We start from the raw sequence: 17,926 nt of genomic DNA, 5'->3' as shown, positions 1-17,926 counted from the left end.
AAAAATTAGCCAGGTGTGGTGGCGCATGCCTGTAGTCTCAGCTACTCGGGAGGCCAAGGCAGGAGAATTGCTTGAACCAGGAGGAGATGGTGCCACTGAACTCCAGCCTAGGCAACAGAGCGAGACTTTCAAAAAAAAAAGAAAGAAAGAAAGTAAGGACCGGCTAGGCGCGGTGGCTCAAGCCTGTAATCCCAGCACTTTGGGAGGCCGAGGCAGGTGGATCACGAGGTCAAGAGATCGAGACCATCCTGGTCAACATGGTGAAACCCCATCTCTACTAAACATACAAAAAATTAGCTGGGCACGGTGGCACGTGCCTGTAATCCCAGCTACTCAGGAGGCTGAGGCAGGAGAATTGCCTGAACTCAGGAGGCGGAGGTTGCGGTGAGCCGAGATCACGCCACTGCACTCCAGCCTGGGTAACAACAGCGAAACTCCATCTCAAAAAAAAAATAAAGTAAGGACCTTATAAATATATACTTTTGCTGGGCACGGTGGCTCATGCCTGTAATCCAGCACTTTGAGAGACAGAGGTGGATTCATCACCTGAGGTCAGGAGTTCAAGACCATCCTGGTCAACATGGTGATACCTTGTCTCTACCAAAAATACAAAAATTAGCTGGGTGTGGTGGCACATGCCTGTATTCCCAGCTACTTGGGAGGCTAAGGCAGGGGAATCACTTGAACCCAGGAGGCAGGGGTTGCAGTGATCTGAGACTGTGCCACTGCACTCTAGCCTGGGTGACAGAGTGAGACTCTGTCTCAAAAAATTAAAAAAAATTGTTTACATTTTTGGGGGGTGTGTGTGGGAAAATTAAAATTAAATTAAAAAATATATATACATATATATATTTTTTCCCCTGAGACTCCAATTATATATTAATGTAAGTAAGACCACCCAATATTGTCCTACAGCCATTAAAGCTCTGTTAATTTTTTCTCACTCTTTTTTCCCTCTGTGCTTCAGTGTGGGTAGTTTGTTTTGCTCTGTCTTCAAGTTTATTAATCCTTTAAAGTATACAGACTTGGGGTCCAAAGTGGCTCCCGCTGGAGGTAATGGCGCTCGCGAAGGCGAGGTCATCAGTTCAAGGCTAACCTCAGAAGCTCAAACTGATTGGCAAAAAAAAAAAAAAAAAGTATACAGACTTCTAGTTCGCAGTGTTCAATCCCATCTATGGAATTTTTTATTTTAGATATTGTATTTTTTAGTTCTAGAAAATCTGTTTTCTTATGTCTTCTTTTTCTGTCCTCATGTTTATATTTTTCTTTAGATCTCCAAAAGTATATATATATTTTATTTACCCCTCTTATACTTTGTGCTTTGTTCAACTTCTATATTTCTATGTGTTGTAAAACTCATGTGTTATTTTATATAAATATATTCAAAAAGTTTTAAAATGAGAAAGTCTTTTATAATTACCTATATGTTTACTATTGGTAGTTCTATTCATTCTTTTTTTTTTTTCACACAGAAAATAATTTGGTTCCAATGCATAGTTCTATTCATTCTTTTGTGTAGAATTGAATTTCTGTCTCACATCATTTCCTCTTAGCTCAAAGAACTTCTTTTAATATTTATTCCCATGCAAGTCTGGTAGTGATTAACTTCTCTTATTTTCTAAAACTGTCTTTTTTTCTCCTTCTTTTTTTTTTTTTTTTTTGAGACAGTTTTGCTCTGTTGCCCAGGCTGGAGAGCAGTGATGTGAGCTCAGCTCACTACAACCTCACCTCTCGGATTCAAGCAGTTCTCCTGCCTCATCCTCTTAAGTAGCTGGGATTACGGGTGCCCGCCACCACACCCTGCTAATTTCTGGGTTTTTTTTTAAATTTTTTTTTTGAGACGGATTTTCTCTTGTTACCCAAGCTGGAGTGCAATGGCGTGAACTTGGCTCAATGCAACCTCTGCCTCCTGGGTTCAAGCAATTCTCCTGCCTCAGCCTCCCGAGTAGCTGGGACTACAGACGCGCCACCATGCCCAGCTGATTTTTGTATTTTTAGTAGAGACGGTGTTTCACCATGTTGACCAGGATGGTCTTGATCTCTTGACCTCGTGATCCACCCGTCTTGGCCCCACAAAGTGCTGGGATTACAGGCGTGAGCCACTGCACCCGGCCAATTTTTCTATTTTTTTTAGTAGAGATGAGGTTTCACCATGTTGGCCAGGCTGGTCTTGAACTCCAGACCTCAGGTGATTCACCCACCTTGGCCTCCCAAAGTGCTGGGATTACAGGTGTGAGCCACTGCACCCAACCTGTACTCATTTTTGAAAGATTTTTTGCTGGGTATAGAATTTTAGATTGCTTTTTTTTTTTTTTTTTTTTTTTTAAGATGAGTTTCACTCTTGTCACCCACAGTGGAGTGCAGTGGCATAATCTTGGCTCACTGCAACATCCACTTCCAGGTTTCAAGTGATTCTCCTGCCTCAGCTTCCTGAATAGCTGGGATTACAGGTGTGTGCCACCATGCTTGGCTAATTTTTGTATTACTGTATTATTAGTAAAGATAGGGTTTCACCACGTTGGCCCGGCTGGTCTCGAACTCCTGACCTCAGGTGATCAGGCTTGGGAACCCACCTTGGCTTCCCAATTGCTGGGATTATAGGCATGAGCCACCGCACCCGGCCTTAGGTTGCTTTTTTTTTATCTTTCATCACCCTGAAGATGTTTTTTAATTTCTTAAATTGTTTCTGACAAGAAGTCAGTAGTGATTTTTTATCTTTGTTCCCCCATATGTAATTTATTTCTTTTTGTCAGCTTTTAAGATTTTCTCTTCATCATGGGTTTTCAGTAATTTGATTATGATGTGTCTTGTTGGGATTTTATGTTTAACCTTCTTGGAATTCACTGTACTTCTTGAATCTGTGGGATTATAGCTTTAATCAAATTGGAATGTTTTCTGCCATATTTTTTCAAATATTCTCCTGTCTTTCTGGGACTCCAGTTATTTATATATATGTACATATGCATATATTAAATTTTTTCCCACCCTTTTTTCTCTCTGTGCTTCAGTTTGGGTAGTTTGTTTTGCTCTGTCTTCAAGTTTATTAATCCTTTAGAGTATCCAGACTTCTAGATCTCAGTGTTCAATACCATCTATGGAATTTTTCATTTTAGATATTGTATTTTTTAGTTCTAGAAGATCTGTTTTCTTAGGTCTTCTTTTTCTCTCCTCATGTTCATATTTTCCTTTGGATCCCCTAACAATTAATAATATTGGTTTTAAAGTCTTTGCTAATTTCATCATCTCTGTAATGTTTGGATCTGTATCTGTTGACTTTTAAAATGTTAGAGACAAGGTTTTGCTATGTTGCTCAGTCTGGTATCAAACTCCCGGTACCAAAACCACTGAGCTCAAGTGGTCTTTCTGCCTCAGCCTCCTGAGTAACTCACACTACAGACATGTACCATGGTGCCTAGCTCGTTCACTTTTTAAATTCCTGGTTTGAGTAACATTTTTTTTCTGGCTTCTCCACATTTCTGTTTACTTTTGATTGGATGGTAGACATTGTAAATATTATGAAGGGGACCTCTATACTGTACCAAACTCTGATCTCTGTCTTCTGTATAAGCTATCATACTCTGCTTCACATCCCCTTCCTTGTACCTCTTTTCAGAAAGCCTCTCCCAAGCTGTGTTTACCTTGTTTCATTTTCTCAGGGATCACAGTTTTACATTGCCTGTTATCTAATGTCTGAGAGTTTTTTTGTTTGTTTTTTTGAGACAGTGTCTCATTCTGTCTTCCAAGCTGGAGTTCAGTGGGGCAATCTTGGCTCACTGCAACTTCCACCTCCTGGCTTCAAGCAATTATTGTACCTCAGCCTCCAGAGTAGTTGGGATTGCAGGCACACATCATCATGCCCAGCTAATTTTTGTATTTTAGTAGAGACAGGGTTTCACCATGTTGGCCAGGCTGGTTTTGAACACCTGACCTGAACTGATCTGCCCACCTCAGCCTCCCAAAGTGCTGGGATTACAGGTGTGAGCCACCGTGCCTCGCTGTGTTTAACCTTTTTTAGGATCTCCCAGACTGTTTCCTAAGGTATCTGCACCATTTTATATAACCACAATCAGTGTCTGAGGGTTCCAGTTTCTCCACATCCAATGATTGTTATTATTTGCTTTTTCTTTTATAGCTGTTCTAGTAAGTATAAATGGGTATCTCATTGTGGCTTTGATTTGCATTTCCCTGATGGCTAATAATGTTAAGCATCTTTTCATGTGTTTTTTGGTCATCTGTTTATCTTCTTTGAAGAAATATCTATTGAATTTATCTGTTTTTAAATTGGATTATTTGTCTTTATTATTGAGTTATAAAAGTTCTTTGCATAATCTAGATGCAAGTCCTTTGTCAAATATATAATTTGCAAATTTTTTCTCCCATTATGTGTGTTTTCTTCACTTTCTTGATGCTATTCAAGCATAAAAATTTTAATTTTGATGTCTAATTTATTTTTTTCCTTTGTTACTTATGCTTTTAGTATAATTAAGAAATCGCTGCTGAATCCAGGGTCATAAGGACTTACAGCTATGCTTTCTTCTAAGAGTTTTATAGTTTTAATTTTTGTATTTAGGTCTTTGATGCATTTTGATTTAATTTTATATGTGATATGAGGTAGAGATCGGCCCTCATTATTTTGTATTTGGGTATCCAATTGTCCCAGCATCATTTATTAAAAACACTGTTCTTGTGCCGGGCGCAGTGGCTCACGCCTGTAATCCTAGCACTTTGGGAGGCCGAGGTGGGTGGATCACCTGAGGACAGGAGTTCAAGACCAGCCTGGCCATCATGGTGAAACCCCATCTTAAAAAAAAAGCAACAACTGTTCTTTCCCCATTGAATTGTCTTGGCACCTTTGTTGAAAATCAGTTGACCATATACATGAGGGTTTTTGAGCTTTCTATTTTGTTCACTTATCTACATGTCTCTCTATCATTATGCCAGTACCACACTCTCTTATTATAGCATTATAGTAAGTTTTGAAATCAGAAAGTGTGAGTCCTTCAAATTGGATCTTTTAAAAATTTGTTTGGCTATCCTGGGTACCTTGAATTTCACATGCATTTTAGGATCAGCTTGTCAGTTCCTGCAGAGAAGCCAGTTGGGTTTTTGACAGAGATTGCATTGAATTTGAGATCAATTTGGAGAGTATCACCAACTTAACAGTATTAATAAGTCTTTTGATTCATCATAGGATGTCTTTAATTTAGGTCTTCAGATTGTTTCAACAATGTTTTATAATTTTCAGTTCCTTGTACATTTTTTGGTTAAATTTATTCTGAAGTATTTTATTCCTTTTAATGCTGTTGTAAATTGAATTGTTTATTAATTTCACATTCAGATTGTTCATTGCCAGTATATAGAAATACAGTTTATTCTGTGACCTTGCTGCACTCATAGTCTAATGGTTTTTTTTTTTTATGTATTCCTTAGGATTTTCTCTATACAAGATCATATTATCTAAAAATAAAGATTGTTGGCTGGGTGCGGTGACTTAAACCTATAATCCCAGCACTTTGGGAGGCATGGTGGATCACTTGAGCCCGGGAGTTTGAGACCAGCCTGGGCAACATGATGAAACCCTGTCTTTATAAAAAATGCAAAATCTAGCCAGGTGTGGTAGTGCACAGCTGTAGTCCCAGTTCTTTGGAAGGTTGAAGTGGGAGGATCACCTGAGCCCAGGGAGGTCAAGGATACAGTAAGCCATGATTGCACCAGTGCACTCTAGCCTGGGCCACAGAGTGAGACCTTGTCTTAAAAAAAAAAAAAAAAAAAAAAAAAGATTGTTGGGCCGGGTGTGGTGGCTCACGCCTGTAATCCAAGCACTTTGGAGGTCAAGGCGGGCGGATCACCTGAGGTCGGAAGTTCAAGACTAGCCTGACCAACATGGTGAAACCCCATCTTTAAAAAAAAAAAAAAATTTTTTTTTTTTAAAAAGATTGTTTACTTCTTAAATCTGGATTAAAACTAAGATGCCTTTTATTTCATTTCATTGTTTTCCCCTCCTTACCCTAGCTAGAACCTCCAGTATAATGTTGAGGTGGCAAGAATGGACTTCCATGTCTTGTTGTAAAGCATGAGGATTTTGATTCTCATTTCTGACAAGTTTTAAACTTTGGTGGCATTTCAAATGCCTTTTTCCATGATTTTATTTGGGTTTATCTGATACAGAAAGTGAACTTTTTTAGGGTACTTTCTGTATTAGAAATGAATGGCTTTGAAATGAATAGATTTTTGTTTCAAATTAAGTCTTATTAATAATGTTATTACCTTGGTTTTTATGCATAAATATGAAATTTTATTGTTACTACCTACTAACAATTTGCATTACAAATCCAGGGCCTAAACATAATGTAAAACATGTTAGTGGTCTTACGGAGGCCGAGGTGGGCATATCACTTGAGGTCAGGAGTTCAAGACCAGCCTGACCAATATGGTGAAACCCTGTCTCTACTAAAAATACAAAAGTTAGCTGGGCTTGGTGGCAGGTACCTGTAGTCCTAGCTACTTGGAAGATTGAGACAGAATTGCTTGAACTGGGGAGGCGGAGGTTGCAGTGAGCCGAGATCATGCCACTGTACTCCAGCCTGGGTGACAGAGCAAGACTCTGTTTTTAAAAAAAAATCCTTTGCTTATTAAGCTTCTTTCTCGTTGGAGCTTTGTGGTTCTTTTGACTTGCTTATTTTTGAGTGAGACTGTTTCTTAGCATGTTGTCCTGTATATGATTTCTAGGTCATCTCCTGATCATATTTTATAATCAGACCTTTTAAAAAAATATATTCCTCTAAATTTACTTTGTCCATTGGCTACTTCAAGTTTATTATAAAATATTCTGGGCCAGGTGCCCAGATTACACCTGTAATCCCAGCACTTTGGGAGGCTAAGGTGGGACAATCACTTGAGCTTAGGAGTTTAAGACCAGCCTGGACAACATGCTGAAACTGCATCTCTACAATAGAAAAGTTAGCTGGACATGGTGGTGTACACCTGTAGTCCTACCTACTCGGGAGGCTGAGGCAGGAGGATCTCTAGAGTCTGGGAGGTTGAGCCTGCAGTGAGCAGAGATCATGAAGGAAAAAAGCAAAAACAAAAAATCTGTATGCTTACCTGACTAGACTGTTTTACATTTAGACATGTAAAAAGAACTGGAATATCAAATTTCTCAGTAGTTTTCTTTCCATCATTTCATAACACTGCTAACATATTTATTTTTTTCTCTCTTAACCAGGAAAAGTGGGTTGAAGTTGCATCAATGAAAGTGCCTAGAGCAGGCATGTGTGTTGTGGCAGTCAATGGTCTTCTGTATGTCTCTGGAGGTCGATCTTCCAGCCATGATTTTTTGGCCCCAGGTACCTTGGACTCAGTCGAAGTTTATAACCCTCATTCAGATACATGGACAGAAATTGGTAACATGATCACCAGTCGTTGTGAAGCGGGTGTTGCTGTGCTATGAAATATAAAGCATAATGGAGCATAAGGAACATTTTGAAAATGCAGGATCTGACCTTTTGCAAAGCAAACATACATTTGGTGATAAGACCCTCTGATTCTTTGAGTTTTCCATGTATTTGGTAGATAAATGACTAATGAGGCTGAGCACAGTGGCCTCATGTCTAAAATCCCAGCAATTTGGAAGGCTGAGGCAGAAGGATCACTTGAGCCCAGGAATTTGAGGTTATAGTGAGCTGTGATCATGCCATCTCCTGTCCACTCTGGGCAATAGAATGAGATCCTGTCTCTTAAAGAAAAACAAAAAACTACAGAGTGATTTTTCTAAAAATGTAAGTGAGAACAGATATGGAATATATCTCAATTAATAAAGAGCTCACACAGAATTACCAAGCTTAATAAAAGTAGAAATGCCATTTATGCTGTAGAATTCTCCAGTTAAGTGTAGACAAGTCCTATTTTATAAATTTGTAAAAATTATTTACTTGAAGATCCCTGGCAAATAGCCCCTTTAGCTACTTCTCCAGTGCAATATAAGTTGTAATGTAACCTTTATGTGATGTAGGAATAGTATCGATGACACAATTTAAAGATCTCTGTATATTCACAATTCTATCCAGAGCATAATTTTCCATTGCCATAGTTTGAGCTACAGAGAAAAGCCAATGAAACACATTCCTATTTTTATTTGATGCCAGGAGTTTTCACTCACCCCAAACTTTTTATTGGCAACAGATATACTAAGAGGGTGTTTGGGAAATATCTATCTTTTTTATTTGAGATGGAGTCTGTTGTTGTGCTAAGTGCAGTGGCGCAATCTTGGCTTACTGCAATCTCCGCCTCCCGGGTTTAAATGGTTCTCCTGCCTCAGCCTTCCAAGTAGCTGGGATTACAGGCATGCGCCACCATACCCAGATAATTTTTGTATTTTTAGTAGAGACAGGGTTTCACCATGTTGGCCAGGATGGTCTTAATTTCCTGGCCTCGTGATCTGTCTGCCTTGGCCTCCCAAAATGCTGGGATTACAGGCGTGAGCCACTGCTCTTGGCCTATATCTAGCTATTTTTATAGAAAGATGCCATTTTGCTTGATGATAAGCTTTTGCTTACTCATATTTTTTGTCTCGATCCTGAGAATGCAAGTAAGGAATTAATAGAAGGTTCTTAGTGACTGAAAGTTGTAATACACTATAGAGTCCAGCAGGCAGTATGCATCTAGAAATTTATTCCTGTTTTAGGCTGGGCGAGGTGGCTCACACCTATAATCCCAGCATTTTGGGAGGCTGAGGCAAGGTGGGCAGATCACTTGAACTCAGGAGTTCAAGACCAGCCTGGGCAACATGATGAGACTCCATCTCTATCAAAAAAAAAAAATGTATGTAAAAATTAGCCAGCCATGGTTGCTTATGCCTGTGGTCCCATTTACTTGGGAGACTGAGGTTGCAGGATCACTTGATCCCAGGAGGTCAAGGCGGCAGTGAGCTGAGACTGTGCTACTGCACTCTGGCCTGGGTGACAGCATGAGACCTTGTCTCAAAAAAAAAAAGAAAGAAAATTTCTTCTTTCTTCCTTTTTTTGCTAGATTGTTGTCATGAAAATTATCTGTTTGGCTTTAGGAAGAGGGAATTTTATTAGATTATCAAGCTTTGTGAAATTTATTTGTGTTTGGACAAACCTAAGTAAGAGCACACTACAAAGCTACTGCTTGGATGTAGAGGGCTAAATTGTAGGTACTTGTGAAACTTTTTATAGACATTGACTCATAAGTGTAATTTGAAAAGCTCCCTTGACCCCAAACTGCTTTTCAAAACTTCTCATTTTCTCCTTGAGAAGTATTCTAAAGAATTGTTCTCTGTTCATTTAAAAGAGGAAGATTCACTGGGTGTGTGATGGGGTTACTTTTAAGTTATTTTGCTGGCAAGTTGGAGCCATATATATCTTGCATCCAGTAAAAAACTTTTTTTTTGAGACAGAGTTTCGTTCCTGTTGTCCAGGTTGGAGTGCAATGGTGCACTTGGCTCACTACAATGTCTGCCCCCCAGGTTCAAGTGATTCTCCTGCCTCAGCCTCCCAAGTAGCTGGGATTAAAGGTGCCCCCACTACCATGCCTGGCTAATTTTTTGTACAGGGTTTCATCATGTTGGTAAGATTGGTCTCGAACTCCTGACTTCAGGTAATCTACCAGCCTCGGCCTCCTAAAGTGCTGGGATTACAGGTGTGAGCCACCTGGCCACATACAGTAAAATTTAACTAGTTGACTTACAGATTTGATTTCCTGTTTCTTTACTAAGGTCCTAAAATATATTAATATAAGCATCATCAACTTATTTAGATAGAAAACCTTTCATTGCGGCCGGGCGTGGTGGCTCAAGCCTGTAATCCCAGCACTTTGGGAGGCTGAAGCGGGTGGATCACAAGGTCAAGAGATTGAGACCATCCTGGTCAACATGGTGAAACCCCGTCTCTACTAAAAATACAAAAAATTAGCTGGGCATGGTGGCGCATGCCTGTAATCCCAGCTACTCAGGAGACTGGGGCAGGAGAATTGCCTGAACCCAGGAGGCGGAGGTTGCGGTGAGCTGAGATCGCGCCACTGTACTCCAGCCTGGGTAACAAGAGCGAAACTCTGTCTCAAAAAAAAAAAAGAAAACCTTTAATTGCATTAATGAATCAGGTAGCACTCATATCCAAATTCTTTGGTTTAGGCTGGGCACAGTGGCTTATGCCTGTAATCCCAGCACTTTGGGAGGCCGAGGTGGGCTGATCACTTGAGGTCAGGGATTCAAGACCAATCTGGCCAACATGGTAAAATCCTGTCTCTACTAAAAATACAAAAACTTAACAGCAGGTGTGGTACATGCCTATAATCCCAGTTGCTCAGGAGGCTGAGGCAGGATACTTGCTTGAACCTGGGAGGAGGTTGCAGTGACTTAAGATCCTACCACTGCATTCCAGTCTGGGCCATAGATCAAGACTTTGTCTCAACAAAATAAAATAAAATAAAAAAGTATTTGGTTTAATCCAGAAGTATGCTTTCTTTATAATTTAGCCATATGCATTTATTAGGAAAAGCTTATGTAATGCCGACAGGAAGCTCTGTGTTTCCTTTTCTGGGGCATCCTGAAAATCTGAAGGGTCATAGCTATCTGTATAGAGATCTGTAAGATGTCAAAGAATAAAGTATAAAGATAATTTATAGACTAAGCTTTAACTCATGTGCCTTTACTATTTCTAGTTACAGAGAATCTGTATTCTGATTTAAAACAGATTTACAAAATACTTTTACAACTTATTTCTCATTATTGTCTAGTGGCAACTAAAAATGACACTGTGAAGGGGGGTGCTTTGCACAGCTGTGGCAGAAATGTAATGTCAGGACAATCAGTGTTTAACAGGTCCTGAAGATCTCTGAAAATAGGTAACTGTAAATATGCTTATTGTTTCTTAGGTAATTAAAACATTGTTTTTAAAAGAATGTACTAATAAAGTATCTAGATTTTTGTTTCTTTGTATTACTTTATCAGTGGCATTCTGTGTTACCAAACTGTAGTAGGATTGCACAAGTTTTTTAGTTTGTTTTGTTTTAACTTTAGGGACTTGCACATTTAGTTTTACATTTAATTGTTTTTTGAGAAATGATTAAAGTGATCTACCTCCAAAATGCTTAACAATTCGATATGCTTCTAAGTTTCCTGCCAATGTACTTAATCAAATGTACTTAAAAATCAGTTTTCTTAAAGAAGCATACACTGTAATTCACCTGGAAAACAGCTTTTTGTTGTTGTTGTTCTCTAAACTTTATTTCTCCCCTCCAGAAGGTGGGGGTGGGCGGGCCTAGAACACTGCTTGCGAAGGGTTCCTGGGTCAGGCCAGTGCAGACAGCGCGGGTTTGGCGCGGCTCTTAGGTGAAGGTATAGTTGTTCCAGCCTGAAGTTAAAAGGTTGGCCGCGTTTATGTTATAGTTGATATAGACTCTGTCTTGGCTGATGCACAGGCGCTCGGCCCACAGGCAGCACAGTAGCTTCGTGTAAGAGCAGTTCTGCGGGCCGCTAAGCTTGCAGATGCTGTGCAGGCTGCAGAGCGCGCACTGCTTGCAGGAGCAGCACAAGGCCTCGAGCTGATCCGGGACCAAGTGCACCTCAATGTACTGGGGTGACTTGCCAGTGGCCTGCGCCAGCTGCTGGGTGAGTTCGGAGAGGAACCCATCGCAGGACACGTTGGTATGACGGCAGAGGGATCCGGAGACCTGCATAGAGGCACAGACGCACGCACTGCGGCCGCTGCTGAGCTACGTGCCTGACTATGAAAATAGCATTTTTAAAGCAAAATTGGGCAATTAGCCTAAAAATATTATTTGCCTCCATTCTGGAAAATAATTTATTTAATTCAGATTTTGAGACAGAGTCTCGCTCTGTCGCCAGTCTGGAGTGCAGTGGCATGATCTTGGCTCACTTCAACATCTGCCTCCTGGGTTCAAGCAATTCTCCTGCCTCGGCCTCCTGAGCAGCAGGGATTACAGGCGCACGCCACCACGCCCGGCTAATTTTTTTATTTTCAGTAGAGAAGGGGTTTCACCATGTTGGTCAGGCTGGTCTCAAACTCCTTACCTCGTGATCCATCAGCCTGGGCCTCCCAAAGTGCTGGGATTACAGGTGTGAGCCACCTCTCCTGGCCCAGATTATGGACAAGTCTTAAATCTGTATAGCATTCTTGCAATTTAGTAGCAAAGAAGTGAGTTTCCTTATCAAAACAATCTGAGTAGACTCAGATTGAGACTGACTGGAAACACCTCTCTAAAAAAAAAGTACAGGCCAGGCACCGTGGCTCACGCCTGTAATCCCTGTGCTTTGGGAGGCCTAGGTGGGCGGATCACCTGAGGTTGGGAGTTCAAGACCAGCCTGACCAACATGGAGAAACCCCGTCTCTATTAAAAATACAAAATGAGATGCGGGAGGAAGATCCAAGATGGCCCTTTAGGAGCAGCTCGGGATTGCAGCTCCCAGTGAAAGCGCAGAGGGTGAGTGGACACCGCATTTCCAGACGAATCTTTATGGCCCACAGACCAGGAGATTCCCAGGCAGAGGAGCCCCACGGGTCTCCAGCACGGCTGTTTTGACTAGCGCGGCTGTTTCAGCCGGCACGGCTGTTTTGCCGGTGCCCCAGCACAGCAGCTCTCTGTACAAAATATACTGGGCTGGTAGCCCTTTTAAGCTGGCAATTGGAGCTCCGACAAGGCAGATTCACCCATTCATCTGATTAAACAGGTCTGAAACAGGGAGGCAGGCCAGGAGATTCCTGGGCAGCGCCATTGTTTCAGCCAGCACAGTGGGTTGCTGCACAGGAAATCACACAGATCCCAGCGCCCTTTCAGCTGGCGACTGGAACACCTCAGAGTCAACTGTTCAACTTTAAAAAAAAAAAGGCTCTGAGGCAGGGAGCCAGGTGATCAGGCTCAGCGGGTCCCACCCCCACAAAAAACAAAGAAAAAAACAGCAATTGGAAATGCTCGGGGTTGAGAGTTTCATGGCAAGCACAGCTGAACCCTGGACAGGCCAGCTCTGTGGGGGAGGGGTGTCTGTCATTACTGAGGCACTCCACCCCTATGGAGGTAGTCCACCATTGCTGAGGCAGCCTGCCGTTGCCGAGGCAACCCGCCATAACAGAGAGAGTCCGCCTTTACAGAGGCAAGCCACCATTGCTGAGGTAGTTCTAACCACACCCATATAAACAGGACTGCAGGGAAGTTCACATGGCAGCAGGGCAGAGCCCACAGCAGCTCAGCAAAGCCTCTGCAGCCAGACAGTGACTAGGCTGCTTCCTTGCTGGGTAGGGCAGCCCTGAAAAAAGCAGCAGCACAACGGATACTCATAAACAAAGCCCTAACTCCCCAGGACAGAGCACCTGGGGGAAAAAAAAGGGGGTTTATGAGTTCTGCTGCAGCAGACTTAAACGTACCTGCCTAGCAGCTCTGAATGAACAACGGAGCTCACAGCTCAGCACTTGAACTCCTATAAAGAACAGACTGTCTCCTCAAGCAGCTCCCTGAACCCCGTATATCCACAGAGTCACCTTACAAAGGACTGATCAGACTGACATTTGGCGGGCATCATTCTGGGACAAAGATAGCAGAAGAAGAAACTGGTAGCAACCCTTACTGTTCTGCAGCTGCTGCAGGTGATCCCCAGGCAAGCAGGGCCTGGAGTGGACCCCAGCAGTCCTACAACAAAGAGGCCAGACTGTTAGAAGGAAAACTAAGAAACAGAAATAACTTGATCATCAACAAACTGGACATCCACTCAGAGACCCAATCTGAAAGTCAGCAACTACAAAGACGACAGTTAGATAAATCCACAAAGATGGGAAGAAATCAGCTCAAAAAGGAGGAAAACACCCGAAACCAGAACACCTCTCCTCCTACAAGGGATCACAACTCACCAGCAAGGGAACAAGGCTGGATGGAGAATGAGTGTGATAAAATGACAGAATCAGGCTTCAGAAGGTGGGTAAGCAGAAACTTCTGAGAGCTAAAAGAACATGTTCTAACCCAATGCAAAGAAACTAAGAACCTTGAAAAAAGATTTGACGAAATGCTAATAAGAATGGACAACTTAGAGAGGAATATAAGTGAATCAATGGAGCTGAAAAACACAACACGAGATCTTCGCGAAGCATACACAAGTTTCAACAGCTGAATTGACCAAGCAGAAGAAAGGATGTCAGAGGTCAAAGATCAACTCAATGAAATAAAATGAGAAGGCAAGATTAGAGAAAAAAGCATAAAAAGGAATGAACAAATTCTCCAAGAAATATGGGACTATGTGAAAAGACCTAATCTACATTTGATAGGTGTACCTGAATGTGATGAAGAGAATGAATCCAAGCTGGAAAATACTCTTCAGGATATTATCCAGGAAAACTTCCCCAACCTAGCAAGGCAGGCCAATATTCAAGTCCAGGAAATACAGAGAACACCACAAAGATATTCCTCAAGAAGAACAATCCCAACGCACATAATTGTCAGATTCACCAGGGTTGAAATGAAGGAGAAAATGCTAAGGGCAGCGAGAGAGAAAGGTCGGGTTACCCACAAAGGGAAGCCCATCAGACTTATAGCAGATCTCTCAGTAGAAACCCTACAAGCCAGAAGAGAGTGGGGGCCAATATTCAACATCTTTAAAGAAAAGAACTTTCAACCCAGAATTTCATATCCAGCCAAACTAAGCTTCATAAGTGAAGGAAAAATAAAATCCTTTGTGAACAAGCAAGTACTCAGAGATTTCATCACCACCAGGCCTGCTTTACAAGAGCTCCTGAAAAAGGCACTACACGTAGAAAGGAACAAACAGTACCAGCCACTCCAAAAACATACCAAATGGTAAAGAGCATCAACAAAATGAAGAATCTGCATCAACTAATGGGCAAAACAGCCAGCTAGCATCAAAATGGCAGTATCAAATTCACACATAACAATATTAACCCTAAATGTAAATGGACTAAATGTCCCAATCAAAAGACACTGACTGGCAAATTGGATAAAAAGCTAAAACCCATCAGTGTACTGTATCCAGGAAACCCATCTCGCATGCAAGGATACACAAAGGCTCAAAATAAAGGGATGGAGGAAGATTTACCAAGCAAATGGAGAGCAAAGAAAACTAGGAGTTGCAATTTTCGTCTCTGATAAAATACACTTTAAAGCAACAAAGATCAAAAGAGACAAAGAAGGACATTACATAATGGTAAAACGATCAACGCAACAAGAAGAGCTAATGATCCTAAACATATATGGACCCAATACAGGAGCACCCAGATACATAAGGCAAGTTCTTAATGACTTACAGAGAAACTTAGACTCCCACACAATAACAATGGGAGATTTCAACACCCCATTGTCAATATTAGACAGATCAACCAGACAGAAAATTAACAAGGATAAAAGAACAACAAAAAAAAAAAAGAAAATTAACAAGGATATCCAGGACCTGAACTCAGACCTGGAACAAGCAAACCTGATAGACATTTATAGAACTCTCTACCCCAAATCCACAGAGTATACATTCTTCTCAGCACCACATCACACCTACTCTAAAATTGACCACATAATTGGAAGTAAATCACTCCTCAGCAAATGCAAAAGAATGGAAATTATAACAAACAGTCTCTCAGACCACAGTGCAATCAAGTCAGAACTCAGAATTCAGAAACTAACTCAGAACCGCACAGCTTCATGGAAACTCAACGACTGGCTCTTGAATGTTGACTGGATAAACAATGAAATGAAGGCAGAAATAAAGATGTTCTTCGAAACCAATGAAAACAAAGACACAACATACCAGAATCTCTGGGACACGTTTAAAGCAGTCTCTAGAGGAAAATATATAGCAATAAGTGCCCATATGAGAAGAAAGGAGAGATCCAAAATTGACACCCTATCACCAAAATTGAAAGAGTTAGAGGAGCAAGATCAAAAAAACTCAAAACCTAGCAGAAGACAAGAAATGACTAAGATCAGAGCAGAACTGAAGGACATAGAGACACAAAAAAACCCTTCAAAAAATCAATAAATCCAGGAGCTGGTTTTTCGAAAAGATCAACAAAATAGACAGACCACTAGCCAGATTAATAAAAAAGAAAAGAGAGAATAACCAAATAGATGCAATAAAAAAAGATAAAGGGGAAATCACCACAGATCCCATAGAAATTCAAACCATCATCAGAGAATATTACAAACAACTCTATGCACATAAACTAGTAAACCTGGAAGAAATGGATAAATTCCTGGACACTTGTGTCCTCCCAAGCCTAAACCAGGAAGAAGTTGAAACCATGAATAGACCAATAACAAGATCTGAAGTTGAGGCAGCAATTAAGAGCCTACCACACAAAAAAAGCCCAGGTCCAGATGGGTTCACAGCCGAATTCTACCAGACACACAAAGAGGAACTGTTACCATTTCTTCTGAAACTATTCCAAATAATCCAAAAAGAGGGAATTTTTCCCAAATCATTTTATGAGACTAACATCATCCTGATACCAAAACCCGGCAGAGACTCAACAAGAAAAGAAAACTTCAGGCCAATATCCATGATGAACATAGATGCAAAAATCTTCAATACTGGCAAGCCGATTGCAACAGCACATCAAAAAGCTTATCCACCATGATCAAGTAGGATTCATCCCAGGGACGCAAGGCTGGTTCAACATACGGAAGTCTATAAACGTAATTCACCACATAAACAGAACCAAAAACAAAAACCACCTGATTTTCTCAATTGATGCAGAGAAGGCCTTTGACAAAATTAAACAGCCCTTTATGCTAAAAAACCTCAATAAACTCAGTATTGACGGAATATGTCTCAAAATAATAAAAGCTATTTACAACACACCAACAGCCAATATCATACTGAATGGGCAAAAACTGGAAGCATTCCCTTTGAAATCTGGCACTAGACAAGGATGCCCTCTCTCACCACTCCTATTCAATATAGTACTGGAAGTTCTAGCCATAGCAATCAGGGAAGAAAAAGAAATAAAGGGTATTCAAATAGGAAAGGAGGAAGCCAAATTGTCTCTATTTGCAGATGACATGATAGTATATCTAGAATACCCCATCGTCTCAGCCCAAAAACTCTTGAAACTGATAAGCAACTTCAGCAAAGTCTCAGGATACAAAATCAATGTGCAAAAATCACAAGCATTCCTATACACCAATAACAGACATAAAGAGAGCTAAATCAAGAATGAAGTGCCATTCACAATTGCTACAAAGAGAATAAAATACTTAAGAATACAACTAACAAGGAACATAAAGGACCTCTTCAAGGAGAACTACAAACCACTGCTCAATGAAATAAGAGAGGACACAAACAGATGGAGAAACATTCCATGTTCATGGTTAGGAAGAATCAATATTGTGAAAATGGCCATACTGCCCAAAGTAATTTACAGATTCAATGCTATCCCCATCAAGCTACCAATGACCTTCTTCACAGAACTGGAAAAAACCACCTTAAACATCATATGGAACCAAAAGAGAGCCCGCATAGCCAAGTCAGTTCTAAGTAAAAAGAACACAGCGGGAGGTATCACACTACCGGACTTCAAACTATACTACAAGGCCACAGTAATCAAAACATCATGGTATTGATGCCAAAACAGAGATATAGACCAATGGAACAGAACAGAGGCCTCAGAGGCAACACAACATATCTACAACCATACAATCTTTGATAAACCTGACAAAAACAAGTAATGGGGAAAGGATTTCCTGTTTAATAAATGGTGTTGGGAAAAATGGCTAGCTATGTGCAGAAAGCAGAAACTGGACCCCTTCCTGATACCTTACACTAAAATTAACTCCAGATGGATTAAAGACTTAAACAGAAGACCTAACACCATAAAAACCCTAGATGAAAATCTAGGCAAAACCATTCAGGACATAGGAGTAGGCAAGGACTTCATGACCAAAACACCAAAAGCAT

The 17,926-nt window shown here is 40.8% G+C and overlaps 1 protein-coding gene across 10 annotated transcripts in view; it reads left to right on the top strand.

The window, feature by feature from the left end:
• IPP (intracisternal A particle-promoted polypeptide) overlaps window positions 1–17,926 on the top strand; it is a 71,411-nt gene that overhangs the window by 45,350 nt on the left and 8,135 nt on the right. For 7 of the 10 annotated variants that reach the window (XM_078331584.1, XM_035251295.3, XM_009001144.5 and 4 more), the window contains one exon: window positions 7,226–10,095. In XM_078331584.1, coding sequence (XP_078187710.1) covers window positions 7,226–7,450 — 225 coding nt within the window. In that variant the 3' untranslated portion in view covers window positions 7,451–10,095. Of the gene's footprint in view, window positions 1–7,225; window positions 10,096–17,926 lie in introns of those variants that run through there. The other 3 variants (XM_035251297.3, XM_078331583.1, XM_054259297.2) reach the window with 1 other exon arrangement.

The sequence above is a fragment of the Callithrix jacchus genome, chromosome 7 (assembly GCF_049354715.1).
Source record: "Callithrix jacchus isolate 240 chromosome 7, calJac240_pri, whole genome shotgun sequence".
NCBI classification, from domain to species: domain Eukaryota; kingdom Metazoa; phylum Chordata; class Mammalia; order Primates; family Cebidae; genus Callithrix; species Callithrix jacchus.
Note: the sequence above shows the minus strand (reverse complement) of the source record. Positions and strands in the feature narration are given on the sequence as shown.